The 16,903-nt window shown below is 38.7% G+C and overlaps 1 protein-coding gene across 5 annotated transcripts in view; it reads right to left on the bottom strand.

Moving 5' to 3' along the window:
• slc8a2b (solute carrier family 8 member 2b) overlaps positions 1-16,903 on the bottom strand; it is a 264,636-nt gene that overhangs the window by 6,819 nt on the left and 240,914 nt on the right. For all 5 annotated transcript variants that reach the window (XM_088079255.1, XM_088079257.1, XM_088079256.1 and 2 more), the window contains 5 exons: positions 14,632-14,735; positions 12,580-12,597; positions 6,586-6,710; positions 3,227-3,326; positions 900-1,175 (listed from right to left, as the gene is read on the bottom strand). In XM_088079255.1, the coding sequence (XP_087935381.1) occupies positions 900-1,175; positions 3,227-3,326; positions 6,586-6,710; positions 12,580-12,597; positions 14,632-14,735 (623 nt within the window). The remainder of the gene's footprint in view (positions 1-899; positions 1,176-3,226; positions 3,327-6,585; positions 6,711-12,579; positions 12,598-14,631; positions 14,736-16,903) is intronic.

The following is a 16,903-nucleotide window of genomic DNA, read 5'->3' as shown; positions in this document are numbered from 1 at the left end:
CCCCTCAGTGAATCATCTGACCACAAAGAGACACAAAACAACCATAGACATTCAAAATTACTACAAAGAAACAAAAAAAATACTTCAAAGAGACACAAAATCTCTTCAAGGAGACAAAAAACCCTCAAAGAGACACAAAACAATGACAGAGGTTCAAAATGACTACAAAGGGACACAGAACTGCCTAAAAAAGACATAAAACTAAAAACATAAAAACTGAGACATTAAACTGCCTCAAAGACACACAAAACAATGAGATTAAAATTACAACAAAGGAACTTAAAAGTTCCACAAAGAAATGCAAAAGTCCCCAAAAGAGACACAAAACAATGCAAGATACTAAAACTGACAACAAAGAGGCACATAATTACCACAAAGAGACACAAAACTAACACCATGTTTTCTCTGTCACTTTGAATCAGTCTCTTTTATTAACATTCACCATCATTGTCCTTGTGGTGGAAAATAAGAACCCAAAGTCTTGACTTGCTTTAGACCAGCTGTTCTTAGCTTCTGTGAAAGGAAAAGCTTTAAGAAACTGGTTACACAGGAGACACCGTGGCAGGTGAGCTGACATGGTGATCCACTTCATTTCGCTCAGAGTAGATGGAGTAATAGTGTTATTTCAGCAGAGAAACTTAATGTAAATGAACATTTAAACCCTTAGTGGATGGACTTTGAATTTCTTGATCAGCAGTGTTGTCCTCCACAGGTTCTAGTAGTCTTGTATTTGTGGTGTGATTTTATTCTTTTAAATGCTTAAATTGGAATTATGGATTCATTTAAGTGGTCATTACTCGGACATAAACATTCTGCTAATGTTTTGTGGTCTGGACAGCTCCAACATGTCTCACCCATGTTACGTTCCGCTCACACAGTGAAAGAGGACTTTGACGCACCTGGAATAGAAGTTCCCAATGCCACAAACACCACAGCGGTCACGGTGTCCCGGAGCCCCACAGTGCAGCCAAAGTGTGACGCCAAATCTCCGATGATGGCGGTGAGGAGGCCGATGACGCTGATGGAGACTAAGAAGCAGGCCCAGCCGTTCCAGTACTCCGTGGGAGGGACGCAGGCAAACAGAACCTTCCAGAAGACAGTGACGAAATGCATGACGTAGTCGTAACAGGATGGAAGGCGTTCCTCACGACCCTCCTCGTCATCGTCGCCATCACCTGAAGAGAGAAAAACAGGAGGAATATGAGACAACATCACCACAAGATTAGAGTTGGAGCAGCTTTAAGAAACGTAAAAAGAACATTTACAGCACACACTGACATAGCTGTTACCAGAAGTTTCAGGTACATTATAGAAACATACTGACATTGAAATATTAACGAAAACTTTAAAGTCCAAACACTTGCACACCACAGTGGAATATTTATTGTGTGCAGTGAACTGTTACTTCCACTAGATGATTACCTTGAACTGAAAACCTGATGCCCACCAACTACATATAGTTGGAATATAACACTAGCCATCTGTGGACATGCAATGACTGTCATTACACTCATTCAATATTTCCCCAATTTGTGACCCAAAACATTAATTTAAGGCAGGCTGAAGGTAAAGAGCATTATTGACTCAGAGGACAGGTGCACACCATGTGACAACGAGCTCAGATATGTGACACTAAATGATATAATGCTGTTAACTACACAGAACACAGTGCTTTATTGTGTTGACTTTTAAAAATGTAAATATTAACTACAACATTCACCAATAAGGTGAGCAGAGTTGGGAGTAAAACCCCAAGACACAATATAGGACATAAAGAAAAACAGAATATAATGATATACAAATCTTTTTTGGCCTATAATTAGTTTAATGCAAATCAAAAACAAGGTATTTAATGTTCAAACTGATAAACTTTACTGTTTTTTGTAAATATACACTTCATCCAATTTTGATGCCTGCTTCACGTTTCAAAAAGGTTGTGACAGGAGCATGTTAACGACGTGACGTCACCTTTTCTTTTGACAACACTCAGTAAGCTTTTTGGAACTGAGAACACTAATTGTTTTAGTTTTGAAAATGAAATTCTTTCCAAATCTTGATTGATATTTGATATTAGATGATTCGAGGTCTTCATTTGTCGGTTCCTAAACACTCACTGAGTGTTATGAAAAGAAAAAGGTAATGGCACATAGTGGTAAACATGCTCCTGTTCAAACTTTTTTGGAACAGGCAGGCGAGCATCAAATGCGAAAGTTTATCAGTTTTAACTTGGGCTGTCAGATGATTAGTTTTCAAATCACAATTAATCACAAAATGTTTATATATAATTGCGATAATCCCATTTTTAATCACGTTTTCAATTCTATTTCTTTGCATTTCAAAACAGTTTTGAAGGTCATATTGACAAGGCAAGGCAATTATTACCAGAAATTGAACTGCATGGGACTAGCATAAAGTGGTCATGTATGTAAAAGGGGAGACTCAACACTGAACTCATCATCATTCAGATAGCTTGAGGTGGGTGGTCAAGGGACCCCTGTGAAATGGTCATGCGATTTTTTCATCGCCATAATGTAGCTTAACTTTAGCAAAGTTAGCATGACATGGTTGGTATGACTGGATTACTCATTTACACCAGTATAATCACTCTACCTTTAAAACTCAGCCCGGTACAGCCTGTTAAAGACAGGAATGTTGGCCGGCGTCTAATGTGATTTAAAAAAAACAAAAAATGCGTTACATATGTCCCTTAATCGCAATTAACACCTCCATGCCGATGGCCTTAGTTTGAAAATTAAATATCTTGTATTTGGACTGTATTTAGATGAATAAAGGACAAGAAAGACTTGCAAATCATTGCAACTGTTTGCATACTGTTTTATTTATGCTCTACACAATAACATAAGTTTTCTGGAATTGGGGTTGTAGCATTAGTGGAAGAAATTGATGAAGATCGGCCATCTTGAAGGACATTCCAAAATAAATGGAGGCTTATTTTATTTATTATAAGTCCAGACAATGAGGCCCAGACCTGTATTTAACACTAACAGTAATTAGACAGCGTGATTACACCTTAGAATGCTACAGGTGTTATTGTTTTCAGTTTTTCGGGTCCATGAAGGACAGTGAATCGTGAATCACACTCACAGCAGTTGTTTTGGCTGAGTGTATCATTAAAGGGTGCCACAGTCTCATGTGACAGCTGTTTGTTTACTCCAGTAAACAAACAGCTTACTGTTTACTCCCCCCCCACACATTCAGAGCGCACCTGCACTGACAGTGACTGCCTCCACAAACTGCTCCCTCCAGGAGTGTGTGCCGATCACCAGCGCCAAGTTGGTCTTCTTAATGAGCTTGTCAACGGTGCTCTGCCAATCAAAAGCACAACACACAGTTCATTAGCAACCAATTACAGCCGAGGGCAGGTGATGGAGTTGCTCAGGTGAGACTGAGCTTGTTAGCTGTGTGGGGGCTGCGTCTCTCCATCGCACTTCATATCTGAAACACCATTAATCTGATTCTGGTGATACTTGAGGGAATGAAGTTCGAAATGAGAAACCTTGAGAAGACTTGAGGTTGAAGTTTAGAAACACTGAAATTATAATTCAAAAATTAAAGCACGAACCAATGAACTGGCCCTTGAACCTAAGTACATTTTGGAGTACTGGCAGGATTACAGTTGATGTGACCGTGCACTTTTGTGACCATCAGATGCTGTTCAGAGTGCAGAATGCTGAAGATGGTATATTGGGTATATTGCAAATTTTGCCACTTTCTGGCAGAGATTAAGATGAAGATTAATGCCGCTGACATATATGTATGTTAAATATTAAGCTATAACCTGCAGTCAGTTAGCCTAGCTTGGAATAACACACACCTCCTCTATCTAGTCATGCTGATTTTCCATTAACTTGCAGAGGGTTTGTTTTCCAACCGCTGAGGCGCCACAACAAACCTCCATTTATGTTGGAATAAACTGGGCGAGCTAAACCTTGAAACTGCTTCAAAGTCTACGTATGTCCACATCTGCACTGAGTCTGTCACAGCTAAAGAAAAACCTTAAAACTTTCTTTTTTTTTTAAACTAAAGAACGCAAAAACAAGCAGACAATAAACCATTAAATACCAAACACGGCTCCTCAGTCCAAACACATTGACTAAATGTAAATGCCAATCAAACAGAATTGCATTATTCCATCAGTTCATTTTCACTACCTGCAAATTATAAGAGACAGAGCCAATTATATCTGTCCACAGGGAGTCAATTCTAATCACATAGAGGATGAGATTATTGAATTTTAGGGGACCGTGTTTAGCCTGATGACAGGAGACGGGCTCTCATTCATCTCTTTTGTTAATGTTTGTTTGGTGCTCGTTTTGTTTTTTCTTTCTCTCCTGCTGTAATTAATCCTCAAACAGTCCACGCTGCTGCTGCTGCTGCTGCTGCTGCTGCTGCTGCTGCTGCTGCTGCTGCTGCTGCTTCTGAACAGATCAAAGTGAGCACATGTTTGATTTGTTTGCCTAATTAATTTCTGTTATTTAGGGAAAGCGTTTAAGTACAAGAGGGCTTATAAGGGCCGTGGTTTCCCAAAGGAACACACACACACACACATGTTTCATGTATCTTTAACCTGCTGAAGCCAGCCATCAGCCTCTTTCATGATTTCTGGGCTTTTGAAACTTGAAACAACCACTGCTGCAATTACAACATGAGTTCTGATGACAAAAGAAGTTAAGGGCCGTCTACACCAAGAACAAGAACTTTAATTGCTGCTGTTTACAGAAAGTTATGGCTCATCAGTGTGGATGCTCACATCATTAATGTGACGGTTATGATTATAGTTATAGCGTTTGGTGTGGACAGCCCTTTACAGTGATGTTTTTTTGAATCATTAATTCTGTGCATTTCAATCAAACTCAGATGTGTAAAAACAATACTTCCTTCAGTTGAAACAGCATCCGATTTAGTTCACAAAAAGTTAACCGCATATGGGGCAACACATCCATTGTTTAAATTTTCTTAAGAGCAAATGAAACAGATGGATTAGCATTATAACATTGTTTTGTGCGTTGAACATTTTGTGAGTTGCCACTCACAGTAAACTAAACTGGTTTTATTGCTTGGAGTGGCAGGCAGTTCGCTTATACAGTGGTTGCTTTTATTTGCTTAAAATACACCTGTGCCCAATGCACATTTCAAATATTTGGATTGCTCGCGGTCTGCTTCCTCTGATTTTGCTTTCCATGCACTGGGGAGCACAGTGGAAGCCTGAGAGGCACACGGAACAGCACTCTGTGCACGCCATGAGAGTCTGAATCCTGCATGCCTCCAGCTATCTGCTACATCGAGGGCAACTCAAGCATTTTCAATAATGCAAATCCATATTAGACCTGCTCACTGAGAGGGGTTGGACCTGGTTCACTGGTGTGAGAGAGCATAATGGTGGATTATATAACATGACAGAAAAACACAGTTCAATCTGTTTTATAGAGAATATGATTTTTGAAGAATCCATGATAAAATTTCCATTATCATTCACAATGTATAACACAACAATGCTTTATCTCAAGAAAGATTTTTCGCCTTCTTGGTGCAGACTTTTCAAAACTCCGTTAACTTTTATCAGGGTAGACCAAAAGACTGTACATAAAGAAGGACAACATGACAGTTCCCCCAGAGTGTAGCTTTTTAACCTGGATCGCCCCCTGGTGTCTGTCTGCAGTGTATGTCATAAAGCCCGCCCCTCCATTTTGGTGAATGGGTTGGCCAAACTAAAAACTCAAAGTACACACCAAATAGATTTTTTCCAAAGATTGTTTCTGTCACTGAAGGTAGCTCTCATCACCCTGATGTTTTTTCAGATTTGTTTTTATGATCAGTCCGGTTTTAATGAGTAATTCATTTCTACAAAAAGGGGATTTTCTGCCACTACTGACAGCTGTGACAGTCAATCCATGCACTCGCGTTCAATGGGGCTGCTCGCAACTGGTTTGACGGGTGTTTTGGAGTGAACTTCCGCACTGCAGAGATCACTGCCGCGCAGACTTCGGCTCTGAATGTCGTTACCAGCGCAAGATGGCAGCGGCCGTATCAGTGATATTTTAGCTTCACTCAAGCAACAGGGATTAGATCTCCAGCAGGTGTTTTGTAAAAGGTAACCTTAGCCTGTGCACTTTACTACCTTTGTGACAAGGGGAGACTGCTGAAGACAACCTGTCTTTTTATTATATTTTTTGCATTTTTCCCTTTGTTTTCACTGTTCACAATCATCATTCATGTGCAATATCTATACCTCCTACATGCAATGATGCTACTTCAGCCATGCAGCCTGTCTAATCCTTGTATTTTGTTTTTTACTGCCTACTTATTAAATTGTTTTGTGTTTTTTGCACTGATCCTCTTGTTTTGCACTATCCCCTTTGCTGATACAATGATGCAAATTTCCCTACTGAGGGACTAATACAGGATTAGAATACCTTATGTTGGTGTCATTTTTGCAGTTTTTGGAGAGAGATAGTTAGTATAATGAGGGGCATATGGACAGATGTCCTCATTTAAAATGGAGGGGAAAATATCCATTTTCAAAAACCTCAGTATACATTTAAGGAAAATAAAAGAATGGAGCACCTTGAACTCATACGACTCCTCGATGACCACCTCCAGACGGCTGTGCTCTCCCAGGATGGGCTTCCCCATCTCAGCTATCCTGCGGGCCTCCTCCTCCTCAGCACTCATCTGCCCCTCCACCCCCTCTGTGGGAGGAAGAGAAGATGTGAAAGAAACAAGGACACCAACAGTGAGCAAACTGAAGTGCATGTCGCAGATATTTCCGAGTTCTACCGCCATCAATAATACATCATGAGTCAGATTCTTTTTAGAGCTGCAGTGCATCAACACACGTCTGAAATATGTATCTGAGTGTGCGTGGGTGTGTGTTCTCACACAGCGTGAGAGAGGGACATGAGAGGATGACAGATGGGTGATATCTGTGTGTGTGTGTGTGTGTGTGTGTGTGTGTGTGTGTGTGTGTGTGTGTGTGAGGAAGCATAAAAACAACAACACAGTGACGTAGACAGATTAGAGAGGTGGATTGACAGCACATAGAGCAGGTGTGTAAACACTAACATTTGGCTACTTTGCTAAAGTTCAGTATCAAACAGAAATTATTCTTTATATCAAAACACAGCATCAGCTCTAAATTTGCCATCTGCTCAATTAAGGTGCCTACAGACTGTATGAGAGGAGTCTCAAATAAAATCTTGGTCTCAGTGGGTGGCAGACTGCACAATACACATTTTAAAGCAGGTCAGAAAGTGTGATGAAAGTCGGGTGAATTGTGGTGCAACAACACAAACAGAAATAAAACTGATGCAATGTGCAAAATGTAGTAAAACTGTAAACAAGCTTTGGCCATAATGCTGGCACAGCAGAGCATTACATTAGCTTGCCAGAGTATTCTGAATCACTTCACGTATCTCTGGTCGCCAGAGCTCAAACACCTCTGCTGGTGAATGTGTTCAAAAATGACATCATGTGTGACCACAGTTTTTGACAACCAAAGATTTTACCTGGCTCAGCCCATAACCCATTTTTACAGCTAAAATGTTTTGTCATTAAATGCCAAGTTAAGTATACTATAGCAGCTTTGTTCTAACTTGCTGTATTTTCCAGTACCAGAATTCTTAATCTCCTGAGGCCTTTAGTGGATGAGTCTGTGTTTTTTGCTATTTGGCCTGGCTCGGGTTTCTCCAGGCAGAGCTGACTTTCTTCTCTGGATCTGGTAGCTTAATGTAGAGACAGTATGTGGTATTCACGTACTGTCAGATGACTGATGCAACACTTTTTTCCTTTTTATTCTTCTGGTAGTGCTGGGAGCATTCATGAAATTGGTGCTGGAACTCTTCTATTGGATTAACGTGGGTTTGATGTGGTGATTTTTTTGTCTTGTTTGTTTTGACTGTGGTGTTTTTTTTGGATGTTACATGTGAATTGTTTGGGCCCCCTCCCAAAAGCTTTAGGTAGCTTATTTGCGGTTTCCCATTCCCATTCACATGTTCTTTCTGTTGCATTGTGGTTGTATTTTATTCTGTATCACTATGTCTTTGACATGTGTATAAAATGATGATGATGATGATGATGATGATGATGATTATAATCTTAAAAGGGGCATTAAGGGTTTATTCGTTAAGGAAAAATATCCACCACCACTTCACAGAATCCGAAGAGACATCTTCATGTGACTTGTTCTGTCTGACAAACACTCCTAATTTAAAAGATATTCAGTTTTTTATGATATAAAACAAAGTGAAGCACATCCTTTTGTGAGAAAAGAGAGGAACAAGAGAGCCTTTGTCATTTTTGCTCAAAGAATGACTTGTACACAATGGATGTTTGGTGCTACTCAGGGTTGGGGAGTAACAGAGTACAAGTAACAATGTTAAGGTTTATTATTTTTTTCTCTATGTGCGGCTCCACGGCCATCTAACAGGTAAAAACAACAGAACTATGTAAAAAATAAGTACAATTGGTTTAAAAAGGAGAGAAATGAATACCTCTTTGTACCAGAGGAAATGTAAAGCAGCAGAGCATCCCTGTTTTTACATTTTAAATGAAAATTCATCAGTGAAATTGATGCATTCTGTAGTTAAAACGATTCAATTAATTAATTCAGCACAAATTATTATAGCCCATTTTTCAAAACCATCTACAACCAACTACAACTTATTACTTGGCCAAAAATCACTACACACTCAGTGAAGCTGGCAGCAACCACATGCTGCAAAGAGAGCTCTGTGTAGCAGGTTAAAACTGCTGCTTCACTTTTCCCATGTGACGCGTCATGTCTGTGCACTATGTATTTCGTCTGTTACTGTTTTTAAAAATAGATGACAAGAAGGGATTCATTTTTTAGTTTTAGTTTTATTAGCTCTAACACTGTGTCCTAACTGAATGCCATAAGAGCATCGGACTGATGGTTCTCCTCTGGAATGTTTTAACTGACTGCGAGTGACACAGCGCTGCTTTTTTAAAAAATGTTAACAAACCCCTCCCCCCCAAGCCAATTTGCTCAGGTTTAAAAAAGGTGAATGATATAAAGACAGATGAAGTGACGCTCAGATCACTTTACGCAAAGTTTAACCTTGTTTCTCTTGATAAAACCGAGCCACTTGTGAATCCTTCTCCCTGGGCCTCCATACAGTATTTGAGAGAGCTACCAACAAGTTCAAACAAGAAGGGATTAAAGCTGACATGAGGCTCAATTTGTGTTATTGATCCAGTGCCATGTAAGTAGACAGCAGAGTTTAAATTACATAAATAACTGAGTCTCTTCTCCTCACCAAAGAGAAGCTGTAAAAGTCTAGTGGTCCACAAAGGGCTTTAGAGACACTTCTTCTCGCCAGACTCCCTGTGTGTAAGAGGCATTTTCTCATTCCACCCTTCTGTTCAGGATTGACAGAGTATGGAGAGTGTGTGTGTGTGTGTGTGTGCGTGTGTGTGTGTGTGTGTGTGTGTGTGTGTGTGTGTGTGTGTGTGTGTGTGTGTGTGTGTGTGTGTGTGTGAGGAGCAGGCAGAGATTATAACCCTCCCCTCTCTCTTCAAAGGCGGCCCGTATTTAATTATGAAAAGACTGCAGGAGTAAAAGAAAAAAGCAGCATATGGCAACTGTCCCTGCAGTATTCATTGACACTATTTCAAGCTGTCATAAACACACACACACACACACACACACACACACACACACACACACACACACACACACACACAACACACACACACACACACACACACACACACACACACACACACACTCACGCACGAGGACCACACTCACACTCAAACATGGTTTCACTTTACTTCACTTTACTCAGAGGACGGGCTGTGACAGTCGAGAGGTGACTGAGAAATCACCTCCAGGACAAAGATGCTGCAGGGCCTCTCACTCTGAGCGCTTTTCATTGATACTTCAGCCTCTGAATTCAGCTCTGGCTGCCTCTAATAGCCAGTCATTAGAGGTTACAGGAGCAGTGTGTAGGATTTGGTTGTATATAACGGTGAGGACTGCTGCATAAAGTTAGAATTCCTTCAGTGTTCATTGTTTAGGATGTTTTTATCGCTTGCCACAGAGGTCTCTTCTTCCCAAAAACAAACTGACCAGGCGGTTAAAACTAGTGTTGTACTCAAAATCGGTCAAGACAACAACGGGTTTATTTGTTAACATAATTACTGTGACTGGATGTAAAACTTCCTTCTTTAAATCCAGCCAAGCATGTAAGTCAAACGTAGTTTGCTTTTTTTGTCACAGCTGCCAACCTCTACTATTAGATACATGAAGACGACACAGAGAAGCAGTGTGGTTGTTTGGGAGCAGAGATGCCAATTCCTCTGTAAGTTTGGCTACATAGCCACAGAGAACTCATATGCAAAACAACAAACAGCAGAAAATACTTGGCAGAGTGCAAGTTCTGCAAGTTCTGCAAGTTCTGCAAGTTCTGCAAGGCAGCCCTTACTGAGATGGCTGGGACAACATCGGACTTTAACGATTAAATTTATTTCAGCTTCTCAGTGTTTGCTTGTATTTGTTCATAGAAATCAGAGCAAAACGGTTTATACAATAAATACAGCTTTAACATGACAAAATCAGTGTTTTTCCATTTCTCCAAATATATCCCCCTAAATCCTACACACTGGACCTTGACAGCTCAAATGGCAGCAGAGGTGTTTTGAGTTTTGCAAAGTTTCGAAGACTTCATCAGACCAAAAACAAAATATCAGTGACTTGTGCACATGGGGGAAATTAATACATAAATCTTCTTTACTGGGCACTAAACAGCGTTCTGGCTGCAGGTTTGGTTCATTACTGGCAAATCTTGTTTCCTTAGGATTCAGAATTCAGCCGCTGATGTTTGGAGAAAATGGTGTTTTCATTTGTACATTATGGTTTGCCACAAGCTCAGAGGACTTCCTGCTCACAACTAATTTGAATATAAATTGATTGGTTGTCAGTTAGTAGGGAGGAGATTTGGCTGCCTTATCCAAAAAAATCAATAAACACATCCTGGACTCGATCTTTCCTCTGCTCTCTTAGTTTTGTATTAAATCCAAGAACAATTTCCATATAATCAAAGTTTTAGAGTTATCCCAGTCACAGTTTCTTTTGCCTCCAACACACAAAGCTACACTCATAAAAAGCAAAACAATATTGAAATATAGTATGATGTATATGATAAATTACAGCCAAGACAGGCTTAGAAGTCACTCTATTGGGCTGTCTCAGCAAGGCCACAAACACAGTGATCTATCTGCATCAGCACACACACACACACACACACACACACACACACACACACACACACACACACACACACACACACACACACGCACACACACACACACACACGCACACAGCGCAGACTGCAGAGTGCCAACTCATTTGTAAGCATTTACTTCTAAACTGCTCCACTGTTGTGCTGCGCTGAGATTCACAGAGGCCAGTTCTGCTGTGATCCAAATGTAAACAAACAAATACCCATCCCTACCCCAAGCAGGGCCAAGAGAGATGCCAGAGGAGTGAGCCAGGTCATTACAGTGTGGTTCAGACTAAACTATGTCCCAGCTGAGCAGAAAACAGGAGTGGCTACAGGAAAAACAACTGCAGCCGAGAGAAACTGTTCAAATTTATGGCAAATGGAAATAAATTACTTTTTAGATTCTATTTTTGCTATATATGAAAAATAAGAAGTCATTTGGAATAACTGTTTTAACAATAATTATTTTCTTAACTACAGCAGATGGGACTCCTTTTTTTTGGGACATTTTAAATGAAAACAGCTTTTGGTTAGGTGGGTATCCAATAACCCTCAAATTGCTCAAATGGAAATTGCAAGTATAAAATACACCGAATGGAAACATGTCAATTAAAAAAAGAAAAACCTCCCATTTGTCACAAAAATGTTTTTATGCTTGCATGAGGTGGCATTTCAGGCAATTTGAAAAATCCATATTTGACAAAACTGCAAAGGAAAAACACTTCTTTGGCTTTTAGAGGTCCTGTGATGCTATGGCTAAGTGTTTGCCGATATGACTGGCCCCCTCGGGCATGATGCAGCAGGCGCTTATTCTCCTAAACCTAACCTATATTATAGGGATGCACAATATTGGATTTGTGTCCGATAACTTTTCTTATTTTCATTGGAAAACATAATAAGGTGAATAAGGTGATGGCATTTTTTGCAGGGATCTGTACCAAACAAAGACGTTTTCATAAGTCTGTAAAACATGATGTGTAGACCATGACATCTCTGCAGCACCACAACATTTAAAATCTTAAATTGACACACATTTTGCCTTCAACAAATATTGTTGTTGTTTTTTTGGTGTTGTTGTTTGTGCATTTTCTGTAATTTTTTTTTTAAAAAAAAGTATTCTTATACTGCTCTATAAAAACAACATGTAGATGTTAAAAAAAATCTTTAAGTTCTGACATTCTATAGAACACAATTAATTGATGAATTGATAATAAAAAAAATAATCTTTCCTTGCAGCCCTACTCAGATTTCCAGACAAATGAAATAAAGCTGTGATCTTCTGTGTGAAGCAGAGGGGATAATCTGATGGTCTTACCTTGGTTCAGCAGCAGAGCTGTAAACAGGACAGAGAGGGAGGAGAAATAAGAGCCGTAAGTAAAGGCGCACGTTCAGGTTGACAGCAGCATCTAATAACACATCAAACTCCACGCGATCAGATGAAAGTACAAACACAAACTCACAGAGCCAATTAAGAGTGAGTTCCACTGTACATAACTTCACTGTCGTATTTACCATTAACAAAAATCTCTCCTCTGATCCCTCCATCTGACAGCTGCAAGTGTGTTTCTAATCTCTTGGTTAATAACACACTGCGGCGACGGCTGTCTGACTTCTAAGAAAATCTTCTGAAATTCAAATAAATACTCCTCTCTCTGTGTCTCTGTGTCTTTCTCTTGTTCCACATCACAAAGAGAAAAGGAGGCGGCTCAGTCTGTGTGTTGCTTTAGTGACAGACAGGTAATGGATGAATGGATGGATCCCTGAAAGTGTGCAAATCTTTGTGTCTAAGAACTTTACTGATCCCTGTGGGTGAAGTGGGTCACTGAAGCAGTGAAAAAACAAAACAAAAACAGAACAAAAGACGAAAGAAAATGAACAGGCTGCAGCAAAACACAGAATACATAAACTAAAACTCCATAAAAGTTTGCAGTTTCTTACTTAGCAGTGCTTATTCAAACAAGAACTAATAAACACTGAAAGATTACAAAGTTTTACTGAATTTGAAAAAATGTTGTTGTATCATATATTGTTTATATTCTACACCACTGGGGATCCATGATATTGGATTTTTTTCCCAACCTTATTTTAGTGATCATCTAGTCTGTTCTATAGTGGAATTAAAATCATAATATGCATACTCTTATACTGATGGCCCACCAGCAGATGGAGACATAAAATACAATGGTTTTCAGTGTATGTAAGATTCATTCATTGTGCAAAATAAGAAAAATACTTCAATTTATGGTTGATGTTTTGTACATGTTGACTCTGTCAATTAAAAAACAAATCATCAGTTTGTGATATCAGCAGAAATCAGCATGTTGACCAATTCACATTTCTTTTCAACCCTTTGAGACCTGGGCAAACTGGCTTGATTTTTTCCCAAAAACATGCTAAGAGGGCAATGAGCAATGTAAGAAATGGCTCCCAAAAAGTTGAAAGAAAATTACCTGAAAATAAAATATTTTTTAAAAAGTAAGAAAAACAAGCATGTTGAATACAATGCTAAAAATGATATTAAATTAAATAACTAAATATTTAAATAAAAAAAAAAAAACATTTTACCTTATTTTTTTACCCTAAGAAGAAAATTCCAGGTAATTGTTTTTTTCACCTTTTACTTGTTTCTTGCCATTTGTGGTACATATTTCTTGCCAAGTTTCTCATTGCCTTTTCCCCCGTGTGTTTCAAAGAAATCAAACCTATTTGTTCAGGTCTCCAAGGTTTAAATGCAGGTGACAGGCATCCGAACAACACAAGAAAACTGATGTCGATCCAGGTTTCAAAGGGTTAAAGCCAATATCTGCTGATACCGACGTGCCAACATTATCATGCATTCCTATACACTATATGCAGATATACACATTTTGAAATTGCTTTTCTCAGCTCAAGGAAAGTTTTACAAATATAAAACTTCAATGGATCAAAAATTCATAATAAATTAGAAGCAAGGCTGAGCTGCTTTCCCGAGGGTCTGTGGGCCACAACCCATTTTTCACATATTTGTTTACATTTTTGCAAATGATTCCCATTTAAAGTTTGACTTCGCCAATAACTGTTCATGTTGTAATGTATCCATTTATGTACAGATAGCTATCACTGGATCACTCTCATGAGGAAGAAGATTTTGAAGAAGATTGTGCCTGTTTACGGTGATCTGTTAGCAGATTTATGAGCTTTTTTGCCATAGTAAGTTAAATGTGATGCTCTGAAAGTGTAAATACGTGTTTCTTGTCTGTGTGTCTGTGACTCCCCAAGAGGACATGCTTGCTTTTCTTTGTCTGTTTGTAATAGGTCAAGATTCTCTATGAGATGAAATAAAACTATCACATCAAATCACGGAAAAAAAACATGCTGTTAAACGTACCTGAAATTCCTCTCTTGAGCCAACGCGGCTCCTCCAACACGATGAAGAAGTTTTCATGTTTTTCATATTCTTCATCATCAATTATCCGCACCTGGAAAGTTTGACTGCATACACACACACACACACACACACACACACACAGAAACAAGACAGAAAAAAAAGAGTTAACGACAAACTTCATATGTATGCAGGGGAGCACACACACACACACACACACACACACACACACACACACACACACACAGACACACAGACACACACACACACACACACACACACAGAGCTCCCTCCTGTTGTCTTATCTGGACCAGCTGCTGTGTAAATCACAGCAGAGGGAGGCAGGATGCAGAGAGACTGTATCAATAATTCAGTCTGAGGTGGAGCAGAGGAACAAAGTAAAGAAAAGAAAGGCAGAAATACTAGAATAAAAAAGAAAACTAAGATTTGTTGAAAAAAAACAAAGGAATGAGAGTGAGAGGGCATATCTTATGATGGATGATTCTGCAGTTTTGTTGAATCTTGACAAGATTTAGATATGTCCTCATGATGTATACACCCAAAAACCATGTTCATGCCTTTTTCCACACATAAACTGGCATTTATGAAGAAAGAATGGAGAAGAGAGGAGAAAACAGAAGGAGAGGAGACAATGCATTGTGTTGCTGTGAGCTTGGATTGAGGAAATAAAACATGTTTGATTTTTTTTGGTATAAGTGAAGTAATGATGTTTTTTTCCCCCAGTTAATCGTTAATGTGTCCAATTAGCGCTTTGATACCTAAACAAATTGTCTTGATTTCTTTAAAAAAAATGGAGATGGGCAAAGAGCAACTTAACAAGTAATAGTCCAAACAATAGCAAGCGTGAGGAAAAAGGTAACGCCTGCACTTACTCCATGCCACACAAGTTTATTTAAGACAATGTTTCGATTCTACTTAGATCTTCATCCAATTAAATGTCTGAAAAGAAAAAAACATACCTATTTTTAAACAGAATGCACACCAATAGGCTGACGAGCTCTATGGTGGCAGGTGTGGTTAACCATCTGAACCACTCAGGGCAGTAAAAAAATCAAGTCAACAATTAAATAAATTACATAGGGAAAGAAAAACAGTGACTGCCATAGCACAAAACATCAAACATATCTCAACTGATAAAAACATTATATCAAGATTCCTCAAATCAAAATTCATCTTTATGTCAAAATCCTTATACTTATATTAAAATCCATCATCAGTCTACGTCATCTATCTTCAAAGTTGTATTAAATTAAGATTAAGAAAGAAAAGAAGTAATCTCCAATTAAAACAGACACCAAAAAACAGATCAAATCACAGTTAAGGAAGAAGGTCAGATTCTAATAAGGGAAAAAAGTTATACCCAATGAGGGAAGACACACACCTATTATAATAACAAATAAAACCCTGTTATATTAATAAACCGATTTTCACTTATACTTGTGTGTCAGAGTCTAGCAAGACATGCACAATAAGAGCCCTAATAATAAAAGTATTATCATTTAATTTAGAGAAAATGTTTAATCTCATACTCTTGATTTAAACCTCTGTGTTTCAGAGTTTGGAGGGTGAAGTTGTAGAAACTCTCTCTCTGAAACAGGAGAGCATTCAAATCTCCTCTTCTCCTCGGAGATCTAACAGGAAAGTGCTCATGATTTCTATCCCATAATAGTATGACCATAGTAATGCTGCGCAATATGAGACCTGTTTCATTGCTATCTGCCCACATGCCGTATGCAAAGAGTTTTGCTAGATATTCATAAAAATGAGCACAAATATTAAAAGAAAAAGATGAGTGAGAGAAGTGATGAGAAATAACGGCTACGTTCTGGAGGAGAGGAAGTTAAGATGAAGTAATGACGACAAGAGCCGTTAGTGTCTCTGAGGAGTGAAATGTGAAACCAACTCACAAGAACAGAGGAGAAAGGATGCTGACAGCAGATAGAGGGGGAGCAATGGAGCGAGAGAGGAAAGAAACTGAGAGATGCAGAGGAGGAAATGAAGACGGTGAGAATGAAGAGCAAGGGGGATAGTGGTTAACCCTTTGTAACCTGAGCAAACTAGTTTGACTTTCAAAACATGAGGAGGCAATGAGCAACTTAATGATACATGGCCTCGATAAATAGCAAGAAATGATATAAATGATGATTTAAATATAATAGTAATAATAATAATAATAATAATAATAATAATAATAATAATAATAATAAAAAATATCTTTCTTTTTGTTTTTTAGTGTTTGATAATTTTCTTATAA

The sequence above is a fragment of the Plectropomus leopardus genome, chromosome 6 (assembly GCF_026936395.1).
Source record: "Plectropomus leopardus strain MGB_pleo_1.0 chromosome 6, ASM2693639v1, whole genome shotgun sequence".
NCBI classification, from domain to species: Eukaryota; Metazoa; Chordata; class Actinopteri; order Perciformes; family Serranidae; genus Plectropomus; species Plectropomus leopardus.
The sequence above is the reverse complement of the archived record's forward strand: the minus strand, read 5'-3'. Positions and strand labels throughout refer to the sequence as shown.